Below are 13,540 nucleotides of genomic sequence, written 5' to 3' on the forward strand. Positions count from 1 at the left end.
CTGTTTCTGGGAGCTAGCAGATGATTAGCTTTAGCTTAGCATGGAGGGAAGACAGCTGGAGCTCCTTCCTGTTTCTGGCAGTATCTGCTTCGCTGATGATTGGCTTTAATTGACTCAGCATGCAGAGAAGACGGCACAAGCTCCTCTAATTAGCATCAATCAGATTGTTCTCCACAAGCAGCTGAGAACATTTTCATCTCCTGCAGCTAGAGAGGATTGAGGCTCTGCTTCACTTTCAGATTAATGGACTAACTGGACCAGCACCTCCTGGTGAGTTTAAGGAGAGAAGCTCCTTCAACATGTAAAACCTGCAGGCCAAGGGTTTGGAAACGCTGCCACAGGCTGACCGAGCCTCTGAGGGACACGCCACAGAGCGAGGCCCCACACACTCCCTCTGAGTGGGTGGTGGTCCTGCCCTGACCCTCAATGTCAGGTGTATTTCTAAAGCACTTTAAAAACAAATATTCACTGTTCCAAAGTGCTGTACTGTATTCATAAAACACATCAGAATAAAACTCAAATTAAAATAGACAGGACATGTAAATTACAATGTCAGGCCTTAAGGAAAAGCTAAAGAATAAAAATGAGTTTTAAGAAGTGAGCAGATCCAGTGTTAAAGTTGCTCCACAGATCAGCAGCAGTGACGGCGAACCCGGACTCCTCTGCTTTTCAGGCTGGTTCTGGGAATATGTAAGAGAAATGTATTATTAGATCCAAGAGTTCTAGAGACAGATTGGTTATGAAGAAGGTCTTGAAGATAATCTGAATCTAGGCCATGTAGAGTTTTAATAACCAATAAAAGGATTTTAAAATCAATCTGATAAACTGGCAGCCAATACAGAGAACTGGTACTGGAGTTATGCGCTCTGGTTTCCAGGTTCCAGTTAAAATTCTTGCTGCGGCATTTTGAATCATTTGGAGATGCTGTAGAGAAGATTGGTCCATATTTTGATATAATGAGTTGCCGTAGTCTAAACGTGTAGTGATGAAGGCGTGGATACGTTTCTTTTAGACAGAAGCTGGATTTAACTTTGCTAAAAGATTTTAAAAAAGCATCAAACTGTCAAAATGGCACCGAGATTTCTAACAGAGCAATGATACAAGGAGCAAAGGAACCAAGAGTTTTAGCAGGTTTACTAATAAGGCTCTTTGGTCCAAACAGAATAACTTGAGTTTTATTTTGATTCATGTGAAGAAACATTTGGTTCATCCATTGCAAATCATCAGCAAACAGTAAAAAGAGATATAACATTTCTTAAAAATATGTCCAAGAGGCAGCAAATACAAACTAAAACGACCAGGCTGCAGCTGCGGTGCTGGTCGTTCATGTCACATGAGAAATAAAATGGAAAGAGCCCGATTGCGAACGGATCGGCTGCCTGAAGGTTCAGACATGTTGAGGTTCTGTTCTGGGCCGTGTTCTGTAGGAATGGTGTCGGTTCTGGACCTGATGCAGGGCGGCTTTCCCTCCAGAGCTCCTTTCCATGAACTCTACAACATGTACCAGAAGTACATGCCGCCCAAGCTGACCCGCCTCGACCCGCGGCTCTTCTGTAAGGTGAGTTCTTGAAGCTCTGGACCGGAACCGGGCCCTGGCGGCTGATTTTAAGAACCTTGTGTTTTTCTGTTGCAGGCTTTGTTCAAAGCTCTGGGACTCGACGAGAACGACTACAAGTTCGGCCTCACCAAAGTGTTCTTCCGCCCTGGAAAGGTGAGACATCCTTCCTTCCTTTCTGCACCAGACCAACCGATCTGCCGATCAGAACCGAGCCTGTTGGCTCTGGAGGCCTGTCTTCACCAGAACATCAGACAGCAGCATGACAGTCAGGCTCTCAAAGAGAGCAGAGACGTTACTTACTATTCTGACTGATTCCAGTTCGCAGAGTTTGACCAGATCATGAGGTCCGACCCGGAGCACCTGGCGGTGCTGGTCCAGAAGGTCAACAAATGGCTGATCCACAGCCGCTGGAAGAAGGTCCAGTGGTGCGCTCTGTCCGTCATCAAGCGTAAGCAGCTTCATCACCTTCATCACATTTCATCGTTTCTCTGAAGCGTTGCTTCTTTACTGCCGGCAACGTTCTCCCATCCACACCAATCAGTCGTTTCTGGTTCATCCTCCTGCTCTCGGACCAGAACCTCAAGAACTTCTGAGCCGATTCAGATCATGACAGAAAACTGGAAACCTGTGGATTTATAAATGCTGACACTAATCAATCCATCATTGATCCAGGCTGAGATTATTCACAGTAATGAAGAGGCGCAATGATTCTGTTGGTCAGAACCAACCAGGACTGGTCCAGAACTGGGTGGTTCTGGTTGGTTCAGGTGGTTGCTGCACTATCTGATGTAGCATCAGGACTTTAAAAATCTTTTGATTTTTGTTTCCGGCTCTCAACATATTTACTCCGTTGCAGTTTCATATCTGAACCACTAGATGTCTCCACCTGGTGGACTCTGGGCCTTTAACTTCCCATTCTCTGCGGTTCTGGTTCTGGTGTTGTGTCCGGTTTGGGTCCAGTTGTTTAAACTGGTTCCTGTCTGTCTGTTACAGTGAAGAACAAGATCCTGTACCGGGCCGGCGCCTGCATCACCATGCAGAAGATGGTCCGCATGTGGCTCTGCAGGAAGAAGCACAAGCCTCGGTGGGTTACACTTCCCGTTCTGCTTCCTGTCCTCAGTTAGCAGCTTCCTCCTCAAGCTCTCTGACCGCCACGCTCCCTCCACTTCATTATCCGTCACTCCCCAGCCGCCGCCACCAGCGGCGGCGTTCTGCTCGTTGCGTACTTTGCGTGTGACGGTTCCGGGCGGCCGATCCGTCTGATTAGAACCGTTTGGAGCACCGTTTCCTTCATCATCTCTGACAGCCTGCTGATCTGTGCCGAGCGGCGCCGTCAGGGATTACTGGAGCGACGACGACTGCAGGAAATTCTGCAGTGATGGACGGATCAGGTCGCAGTCGGAACCAGAACCGCTGGTTCAGAACCTCATGACTCAAACGGCAGACTGGGAGCCGGACCCATGGCGGTTGATCCAGTTGGAGGTTCTGGTGGATCGTATCGGTTCTTTGTGTCATGAACACTTCTGGGTGAACTTTGACCTGAAGCCAAACTTGACATGGAGAAGAAGAAATCTGTTCAAAATGATGAGAGTTGGAATAATGGCGCGTCGCCCTGCTAGCCGGCCCGCTAGCTGACCCGGTTCCTGTGGTCCTGCTAACAGACCCGGTTGTGTGTCCGCAGCATCGACGGGTTGGTGAAGGTCCAGAACCTGAGGAAGAGGATGGGCCGCTTCACGGAGGTGGTGGGGGGCCTGAAGGAGGGAAAGCAGGAGATGACCCAGCAGATCCAGGAGCTGGAGAACTCCATCAACGCCCTGATGCTGAAGATCAAGGTGAGGTTCTGCTGGGTCTGGTGGTTTTGGTGGGATGGCAGCACATTTGGGCCAGATGTTGTTGTGTGAGCCCATCCATAGAAGCATATACAGTGAACCCTCGCTATTTCGCGGCTCACCTTTCGCGGTCTCGCTGCTTCACGGATTTGCATCGTGCATTGTGTTCTGCATTCTGATTGGCTAAACAGTCTCTCTGCTTCTTCTCTACCTGTGTGTCAACAACGTTGCGGTTTAATATGTACACGTACGTAAAACAGCTTGCCATATTTAACATAATCGATGGTGGCATGTCGGTTTATAAGAATCTTTTTGCCCAGAAGAAAAAAGAGCGACAACATCTACAGATAACTATGTTCTTCTCTCGAAAAAACACACCTGCACCGCGGGCTTTAGAAGAAGAAAAAAACCCGCTACAGAGCGGAGTCAGGATGCAGCGGCTCAGTCAGAAGAGCAGTGAAATACACGGGAGTCACTATTTGTCCTACTGTACTTTGTTGGGTTTTTTTTCAGAATCATTTTTTATTTTCTCCCGTTCTGATCCAATGACTGGGGTCGCGGTGGGGCGGCGCTGATCTCTGCAATTCGGGCACGGGAATCCGCCTTCAGTTCGTATTGATGATTAAAATGATTATTTTACAGTACAATAGTTATTTGTAAAAAAAAAAAAAAAAGTTTATACAGTACTTTTATTTGTTCTTTGGTTTCAATGTATTATGGAGTATTTCATTGTATAATAATTGTAAAAAAAATAAAGGTTATTACTTTTCGCCCATCACGGCTTCTTTTTGGAACGTAACCCCCGCGAAAACCGAGGGTTCACTGTATATCCAGTTTTCTTTCTTCAGTCCTTTCCGGATCAGATGGCGCAATAGAGCCAACTTTTGGGCATGGTGGTTTGCCGTAGTTAGCAGCTGCTAACAGCTGATGACGATAAATGTTCTGGCAGAATCCGGGTTTTAAATAGGCCGTTCTACTGGCTCTGACGGGCTCATAGTGCCGTGAATGACGGCTGTACGGACGAACTTTGTCATCCGTACAGCGTTGTCATGGAAATGACAGCTGCTCATAAATATTCATCCACTTTAAGGTGACGGCTTAACGAGGGTGGAAACCATGGCAGCCCTGACCATAAAGTCAGATATAGACCAGCCAAATCCTCAGCTTGAAGTTTCTGAACCTGACCTCTGACCCTCTCTGCCTGCGTTCCAGAGCACCATGATGAGCCGCATCGACATCGACCATGAGTACCAGGTTCAGGTGAAGCGGTCGGAAAAGCTGCTGATGGACCTGCAGAACAAGAAGAAGGAGGAGGAGGAGCGCGAGCGTCTGCGCCGCATCCAGGAGGAGATGGAGCGCGAGAGGAAGAGGAGAGAGGAGGAGGAGCAGCGCCGCAGGCAGGAGGAGGAGGAGCGCCGCCTGTAAGTAGGAACATCCAATCGCAGCGCAGCTCCACAGTCTGTTGGGGTAATCTGATTACTCTGGATCAGTTCAGACTCAGCTGAGCAGAAATACATTTTCCTGTCGGCCCGAAATTTTTGATGCAGAAAAACTCAGAAATATTGGAAAGCTTTATTATATTTCCCACTGCGGCGGCTCTGTGCTGGCGGGTCCGGTTCCCCAGAGGCGGGCGGTCCCAGTTCTGCTGCTGACGATCTAGGTTGGTCGGAAGGGTTGAGCCTCTTCTGGTTCCTCCCTGGCGCCTGATGATCCAGAGGTGCAGAGCCGGGACCCAGCGTTAGGAGCCCTCCCCCTCCTGTGGCGGCGGCGCTCTGCATGCGGGTCACGGCCCGCTGCAGCCTGGGAGTCTTTAGCAGGACTGATGGGAGCCGTCGTGTTCGTCACAAGCCGCCGCTCGCTAATGTCGCACATTAGAGACGACAGGCTGAGCTTTATGGCTTGCTCCCCCTGCGCCGCGCGCTGAAGGTCGCAGCCTGCTGAAGGTCGCGGCCTGAGACGTGCAGCCTTCATCTGCACGTTTCCCAGCAGAATGACCTTCAGCCGTCCTGATCTCAGATCTGCAGCGGTGAAAATCAGTCAGCAGACTGGACAAAGTTTCAGTAGAATAATTCTGTTGTTTTCAATAAAAACATTTTGATTTCATCTGAATCTAACTGAACCCCAAATCAAACATTTCTTCTGATGAATTGTCTAAATCGGTTCTTCTGTCTTGGTTTCTGTGCAAATTGTGACATTTTCATCTAAATTTAATCCTGAAAATTTGGCCTAAGGGTGCCTCAGTGCTGCCCTCTTTGGGTTGGATGGTGGTACCGCAGGTGATATTATGTGGTATAAAACTCACTCAGACATGCCCCCTGGTGGACAGTCAGGATTTGGGCTAGCGAGCGGGCGCGCGTGTTTCTCAGCAAGTTGCTAGTTTCTTTTATGAAAGTTATGAACATGTTGCTTGTCAGACTTTTCTGAAACTCTGACATTCCTAGGATGTAGCGGTTCAAGCTGACCATTAGGGGGCGCTGTGTCCGGTTTGAGTCACATGTTCATAACTCATGTTGACAACAGCTTCGTCACTGGACTGATGGACGTCCAAACGTCTTCCAGTCCAAACTGCTAGCAGAGGAGCTGTGGCGGCTGAATTTACTGATTTAGCTTGTCTAGCTCCGGAACATCCACAGTTCATGAGCAAACGCCAAGATAACATTTCAGTAAAAACCCAGAACATTCTGTCCACCGTTTCTCATCCGCTCGGCCCCGTCAGGTTCTCCAGTGCGTGTTGATCGTTGGAACGTCTCCGAAGTGGGACCCGGGACTTCTGCAGAGATGGATGAACTTCCCTCTTGCCTTCTGTCTGTTCCTCTGTAGGAAAGCAGAGATGGAGCTGAAGAGGAAGCAGGAAGAGGAGGAAAGGAAGAAGAGGGAGGAAGAAGAGAGGCGGCTGCAGGTTGGTGTTTCTTCACACCAGCGCTGGATGAGTTCGCTGAAGGTCATGTGTGAAACTAGCGTTCCTCCAACATTGCTCAACCTGAGCAGCAGCATTTAAAAATATTTAATATAGCCTGGATCTCATTCAGACAGCGGCCTTTTGCTAGCATTCCTGCTAACCCTGTTAGCTGCTAAGTGCTAGCAGTCCTGCTAACCCTGTTGTAACAGGAAGTGGAGGTGGATAGACATCCACAGAAACAGGAAGCAGGCTCTTCCTGGTTCCACCTGCTGAGGGACCATCTGGACCAAATAATCCAGATTGTAATCCGTCCCCAGGCGGAGCTGGAGCTGCAGCTGCAGGCGGAGCGGGAGGAGGAAGTGGCGCGGCAGGCGGTGCTGGAGCAGGAGCGGAGAGACCGGGAGCTGGCCATGCGGATCGCCCAGAGCGAGGCGGAGCTGATCCCCGATGAGACGCTGAACGACTCTGGACTGCGCAGGTACCCTGACCTTTGACCTCTAGGCTCAGGAAGCTCACAGTGACCTGCTCTGAACAAATCTATTTCCCGGTGTACAACAACCTGGACCTTGGTTTATTTGGATCCCCACTAGCCATTTTCATAACGGCTATTCTTCCTGAGCTCAGGAGGAAACTAACGAAGTTCCACCATGTTTATCGATGTTCTTCTTCTCTGGTGTTTAATGGTGTTCTTCTTCTCTGGTGTTTATCATGTTCTTCTTCTCTGGTGTTTATCGATGTTCTTCTTCTCTGGTGTTTATCGGTGTTCTTCTTCTCTGGTGTTTATCGATGTTCTTCTTCTCTGGTGTTTATCGGTGTTCTTCTTCTCTGGTGTTTATCGGTGTTCTTCTTCTCTGGTGTTTATCGATGTTCTTCTTCTCTGGTGTTTAATGGTGTTCTTCTTCTCTGGTGTTTATCGTGTTCTTCTTTGGTGTTTATCGGTGTTCTTCTTCTCTGGTGTTTATCGATGTTCTTCTTTGGTGTTTATCATGTTCTTCTTCTCTGGTGTTTATCATGTTCTTCTTCTCTGGTGTTTATCGATGTTCTTCTTCTCTGGTGTTTATCGGTGTTCTTCTTCTCTGGTGTTTATCGGTGTTCTTCTTCTCTGGTGTTTATCGGTGTTCTTCTTCTCTGGTGTTTATCGATGTTCTTCTTCTCTGGTGTTTATCGTGTTCTTCTTTGGTGTTTATCGGTGTTCTTCTTCTCTGGTGTTTATCGATGTTCTTCTTCTCTGGTGTTTATCGATGTTCTTCTTCTCTGGTGTTTATCGATGTTCTTCTTCTCTGGTGTTTATCGATGTTCTTCTTCTCCTGTTCCAGTAACGGCTCCTCCGTTCCATCGTCTCCAGAGAGAGCAGCGTAAGATCCTCAGACTTAACCTTTCTGATTAACCCTGGCTCTTTCTGACCCCTGACCTCTGACCCCTGCATGCTGTAACAATCTAACAGAACCTCCTCATTTCCTACTAGAACCTTTTCCGACCTGATCAGCACCAGTTCTAGTCTCCAGACGGTTCAGAACCAGAACAGTCCAAACATAAGCTGCAAATTGTTAGAATCTCCGTGTTTGAATCCAGGTTCTGATTGTCTCAACAAGCTGGTTCCAGTTCAGAACCGGGTCAGAACCAGGGCTGATTCTGGAAGGAACCCAGCAATAGACGATTGGGTCGACTTCCAGAGAACCAGGTCTGGCCCCGTCCACCGCCGTAGAAGAAGCTTCATTGGGTGACATCAGAGACAGCTGAGCTGTGGTTGGTTCTGATGGATCCGGTTCTGCTGGGTCCAGCTTGGTGGCCAATAGGAACCAGTGAAGGGTTCTGGCCCGGTTTCAGTAGGAACTGGTTCAATTGGTGACCAGTCCGACTTCCTCGGATTGGAGCTGATGGATCAATGATGGATCAATATGGATCAATGATTGATCGCCTGATTGATCACCTGGGAGGAGAATGGCTCCTCCTCTTCGTCGCTCCTCCTCTTCGTCGGCTCTAACTCTGACTCTCTCCAGTCTGCAGGTCGGCGCCAAGCTGAAGAACTACACCATGTAGGTTCCTCTCACACACCTGCTGCACCTGCAGCAACACGTTCAGGTGTCCTGCAGCATCTGGCCCGGTCCGTATGGACCAGAACCGGATCAGAACCAGTTAGAAAACCTGAACTGGGTCAGAAACTGGGTTTGGTTCTGGTTCTTCTGGGTAAACTGGGAGTTTGTTGGCCTCTTCTTCTTGGGTTAATTTCACATTGAGAGCAGAAACTAGTTTCTTCTTCTTGGGTTGAAATGTGTCTAAGCTCCGCCCACATCCTGCTAACCCGGCCCATCATGCTTTGCAGGGAGGAAATGGCGAAGGAGATGACCGAACTTCTGGCCCGGTGGGTAAAATCCGTCCATCGGAACCAAATCTCTCCGATCTCTCTATGATTCGGATCAGATCGCTAATCAGAACCAGGTGATCCAGATTGATCCAAACCTGCCAATGAAGAAGAAGGTTCTGGACCTGCGACCCATTGGTGGAGGAAGTTCAGATGTTTGGAGAACCGGGAATTGCTGCTCGGGTCTTATTCCCGCTCACACCTCCAGAACCGCCAGAACGTCTGACCCGAAAGATCGCCCGGGTTGGGCGTGAATTACAGTGCCACCAGCGGGCCCTTCCTGGTACTTCCAGGTTTCTGATGAAGAGCTTTAAGGTCCAGAACCAGCAGAGGTCCGGTCCGGTCCAGGTGGTTTCGCTGATCTGCGCAGCTGGATGAAGACGAAAAAATGGATCTCCTGGTTTCTGATGCAACGACAGAAATCAAAATTTTAAATTAAAATTAATCAAATTCCTTAATTTCCAATATAAAAAGTCGCCGACGGTTCACAGATGGATTCTGCTCACTCTGTCCGCCAGACCCTGGGTTCTACTGGTTCTACTGGGTTCTACTGCATGCAGTTCTTTCTCCTCTCCTCCACTTGGTGTGTTTCTTACCCGTAACCCTGTTCTGTTTGTAGAACTGGACTCTGATTCCACCTTTGTGCTCCTGATGGAGTTGGGTTCACTGGGAGTTCTGGTTCACCAAGTGTTATGGCTCCTGAAGACTAGAGTGTTGATCCAGAGACTAAAAGGTCTGAGGAGCAGATAGTCCAGATTCAGATCCGGTTCCTGCAGCTGAGGACTGAGTCCAGATCCAGGTTAAGAACCAGAACCTTTTGGACCCGGTCAGAACTTCTGCTGGTCCAGAACTCTTTACTTCTTTTTGGACCAGAACCGTGATAAGAACCAGTTTCAGTGGGAAACTCTCAGTGAACTCGGCTCCTCTGGATCTTCGGCGTTCAGGCTTTCCTCCTCACCTGCACGTCTTCGTCTCACTTCCTGTTTCTTGTCTCTGCTTCCTGTCCCAGAGGGCCGCAGGTTCAGGCCAACAAAGCTGCTGCCAACGCCAAAAAGTTTGAGTTGAGCAAGTGGAAGTACGCCGAGCTGCGGGACGCCATCAACACATCCTGTGGTGAGTGACCCGGATCCAGATGAGATCTGGATCCGGGTTCATGTTTAGATCCAGATTGAAGTTCTGATCTAGTTCTGGGTCTGGGTCCATCAACACGTTCTGTGGCGAACAACACAGATCCAAAAGTTAATTGATTTTATGGTGAGGGCGGGGCTGTGGATGAGGGCGGGGCTATTGGACGAGGGGTGGGGTTGTTGGGTGAGGGGTTATTGGGCTACTAAACTGTTAGATCGGTTTTCAGAATCTAATTTAAAGTATTAAACGGTCAGAACCAAGCAGCATTGGGTCGGTGCTGACTGAGGTCTCAGGGTTGGTGAGCAGCTAAAGAGACAATGACCTTCAGGGAGGATCCAGTCGGCTGGTTCTGTTGGGTCCAGAGTGTATTATGGATCAGATCTGTCACGTTAACAAATTCTAAACCAAACCCAGTGAACCTCCCTGAGTGGGTGAGCCCAACAGAACCGGGTCCTGACCCGTCCTCCTCTCCCTCAGACATCGAGCTGCTGGCGGCCTGCAGGGAGGAGTTCCACCGGCGGCTGAAGGTGTACCACGCCTGGAAGGCCCGGAACAAGAAGAGGAACACCGAGACGGAGCAGCGGGCGCCGCGCTCCGTCATGGACTACGGTACGCCGCTTCTGTTCTGGTTCTGAACCGGTTCTGGTTACACCAGCTCCTCAGATCTTCAGCTGAAGGTTCTGTTGGTCAGGAAACATCAGAACCTTCTAGCCACCTGAAGGTTCCGATCCAACTAGTTTCCTCACAGAGATTCTGGTTCTGAACAGGAAGTTCTGATGTTTCTGCCCCAAACAGGAAATGGATTTATGTCAGACTTTCAAAATAAAGCTCCTGAGCTTCTGCAGGTTCTGGTCCTGACACAGAACCAGAACCTGTCAGACCCGTTTGGGTCGGGCAGAATCGTCTTCATCCTGTGTCTCCGTGTTTCAGATGTTCCGTCTGCAGCCAAAGAAACATGTAAGTTCTGTAGAACCCGAATAACCTCCACTAACCTGCTGGTTCTGCTCCTAACTGGGCCTACTGGGACCTCTGGTTCTGCTTCTAGCTGCTCTGCTTCCTAGAGGGAGGGAGGGGGGGCAGGGTCTCTGGTCTCCATGGCGACCAGACAAAGCTCATCAGAACCAGAACCTGGCTGGACCTTTGTGGTCAGATCCTGGTCAGAGAGGTACTGGTTCTGATCTGTTGTACTGCTGGAGGAAGATGTTCTGGTGGTACCGGTCCACACTGGGTCCAGAACAAAGTGTGATCGAGCAGAACCCGATCAGAACCTGAGTGGATCCAGCAGGGAGGGAAGGTCCTGTTGGACGCGTCTCAGGTTCTGGTCCTCGACTCTGCTCCATCAGTGAAGTTCTGACCCAGCTGGTTCTGATCCAGCTGGATTTGGACTTGCTGGTTCTGCAGAACCTTTTCTGATTCTTCCCACATTCTGCATCTTCTGGTTCTGGATCTCGTAGCGGCCTGTAGGCCCTGATAGACTGGGGTGTCTGGTTCCTGTCCAGTTGGTTCTGGTTCTGGTCCAATTCCATGTCCTGTTGCTTCTAACGTCTCTTGTCCAATCAGCAGCCCAGCAGAGCTTGGCTCCGCCCCTACCGGCGCGGCAGCAGGAGCTGTCGGCCAATCGGCAGCAGCGTTACTTCCGCATCCCGTTCATCCGGCCGGCGGACCAGTTCAAGGAGCCGCAGCAGAAGAAAGGCTGGTGGTACGCGCACTTCGACGGCGCCTGGATCGCCCGACAGATGGAGCTGCACCCCGACAAGCACCCCATCCTGCTGGTGGCAGGTCAGTGGGCGGGGCTAACGGGGTCACGACCTCCAGGGTGAATGGCAGCATTCATATACATCTTGTTGCCGTTGGTTTCTGGGTTGGGACTTGGTGATGCAGCAAAGGATCGTGGGTAGTTGAGCTCAAGCAGCGGTGAAGCGAGGCACCTTTATGTGGAGCGAAGCATGCTAGCATGATTAGCAGCTCCAGTTAGCAATGCTCTGTTCTGTTTCTAGTTGCTGCAACAGCGCCCCCTTCAGCAGATGACGCCCTGAGCTTCCACCTATTGGTTCTATGTTGCCGATTTCTAGAACTGGTCCTACAGATAAATGATGACCCGGTTTTCCAGAAGGGGATTTAATCTCTGCAGCAACAAAGACCTTTCGTCTGTTTACAGGATCTCGGGGACGTTTGGACCACTGGTTCTGTCTAATGGTTCTGGTTCTGCTGCAGGGAAGGACGACATGGAGATGTGCGAGCTGAGCCTGGAGGAGACGGGTCTGTCCCGGAAGCGCGGCGCGGAGATTCTGCCCCGACAGTTCGAGGAGATCTGGGAGCGCTGCGGCGGCGTGCAGTACCTGCGCAGTGCCATCGAGAGCCGCCAGGCGCGCCCCACCTACGCCACCGCCATGCTGCAGAGCCTGCTGAAGTGACGGGGCGCGCCGCCGCTCCTGACCTGCAGGAGGAGCTAATCCTACTAGCCGATTTTAACGTCTGCAGGCTAATGGAGGCTAACATGCTAACTCAGGCTAACAGGCTAGCCGCTGCAGTCGGACCTCCACACCTGGAATATATCATTCCTCTAATCATGCATTCCTGATTTATTCCGATGAAGCGTTCCCACCCGGCAATGGGCCGATGACCCGGTCCGATCCGGTCGGTTCTGCTGGGCCGGAGCGGCGGCGTGAGGCGGAGCCGCTCCTCATCCTGATTGATGCTCGTTTCCGTTCTGGCCGAATGTTTTCCAGACGTGATTAATTTGTTGAATGAATCTCGTTTTTCCTGTTTCTGTTTGATTTGGGAATGTTGTATCCTGGAGCGGCTCTGACATCACTTCCTGTTCAGCTCTGACATCATTTCCTGTTTGAAAAGGAAAATGAAACGATTATGCAACAGCCGAGACCGGACGCTCCGGGATCTGCTTCCTCCCAGACTGTGACGCTCCGGAGTGGATCGACCGGAAAACGAGTTTATTTTTGGGAGAAAGTTTCTACTTTTGTGGCTCCGAATGAGAAGCAATAAAACATGCAGGAATCAAACCGGCAACCTGTCTGTTCTCTGCTAAAAACCCACAGGAGGAGCCGGGTCAGAACCGGCAGGTCCAAACGGCATCGACATCCAGCCTGAACTGGGCCGTCGGGTCGGAATGTTGATGCTGTTAGGAAAGGAACCAGAACCGGTCCAGGAGGTTCTGATCCGCGTCTCTGACCCTGATCTCTAACAGTTGAATAAAGTGTTTCCTGTTCTACTTCCTGGTTCACTTCCTGTTCTACTTCCTGGTTCTCTTCTTCCACTCCTAACAAGCTGAAACACAGACTTGAGAAAAACAGAAATATTTATTCAACATTTCAGCTAAAATTCAAATAAAATAAATAAAAGGTCCAGTTTGAGTCACCAGGCAAAACCAGAACCAGAACCCAGCAGCTGCTTTTATGATCCTCCAGGAAATAAAATGGAAACCATCAAGAGACGAAGCTAATTCTGTCCTGGTCCACATAAATTGACCGGGTCAGAACCTCAGAATCAACTGTGGACCAGTAACACCTGGCCCAATAGTTCATTTGCTGAACTATTACTTTGGACCCATCCCATCTGGTTCTCTAGACCAGAACCATCTTAGTAAAGCAGAACATCCTCAAAGTTTAGTTCAGTTCAAAAACAGGCTTCATTCTGAAGGTTCTGATGGTTAGAGTATTACATCAGAACAATAGCAGAGGTTCTGTTCAGGTTCTGGTCTCCAGTCCTGCATAAGCTGAAATGTTGAATAAGAAAAGAGGAAAAGA

At 49.7% G+C, this 13,540-nt stretch overlaps 1 protein-coding gene across 13 annotated transcripts in view; it reads left to right on the plus strand.

Annotated features, from left to right (window-relative positions):
• Positions 1-12,800, plus strand: part of myo6 (myosin VI) — a 42,935-nt gene extending 30,135 nt beyond the window's left edge. For 2 of the 13 annotated variants that reach the window (XM_023347422.1, XM_023347421.1), the window contains 16 exons: positions 1,428-1,558; positions 1,634-1,711; positions 1,877-2,006; positions 2,552-2,642; positions 3,240-3,390; positions 4,600-4,808; positions 6,208-6,286; positions 6,604-6,764; positions 7,603-7,641; positions 8,287-8,322; positions 8,610-8,648; positions 9,658-9,761; positions 10,254-10,385; positions 10,707-10,733; positions 11,337-11,555; positions 11,991-12,800. In XM_023347422.1, the coding sequence (XP_023203190.1) occupies positions 1,428-1,558; positions 1,634-1,711; positions 1,877-2,006; positions 2,552-2,642; positions 3,240-3,390; positions 4,600-4,808; positions 6,208-6,286; positions 6,604-6,764; positions 7,603-7,641; positions 8,287-8,322; positions 8,610-8,648; positions 9,658-9,761; positions 10,254-10,385; positions 10,707-10,733; positions 11,337-11,555; positions 11,991-12,190 (1,826 nt within the window). In that variant the 3' untranslated portion in view covers positions 12,191-12,800. Of the gene's footprint in view, positions 1-1,427; positions 1,559-1,633; positions 1,712-1,876; positions 2,007-2,551; positions 2,643-3,239; positions 3,391-4,599; positions 4,809-6,207; positions 6,287-6,603; positions 6,765-7,602; positions 7,642-8,286; positions 8,323-8,609; positions 8,649-9,657; positions 9,762-10,253; positions 10,386-10,706; positions 11,556-11,990 lie in introns of those variants that run through there. The other 11 variants (XM_023347423.1, XM_023347424.1, XM_023347425.1 and 8 more) reach the window with 11 other exon arrangements.
• Positions 12,801-13,540: the final 740 nt, after the last annotated feature.

This window comes from Xiphophorus maculatus, chromosome 15 (assembly GCF_002775205.1).
Source record: "Xiphophorus maculatus strain JP 163 A chromosome 15, X_maculatus-5.0-male, whole genome shotgun sequence".
Lineage (NCBI taxonomy): Eukaryota > Metazoa > Chordata > Actinopteri > Cyprinodontiformes > Poeciliidae > Xiphophorus > Xiphophorus maculatus.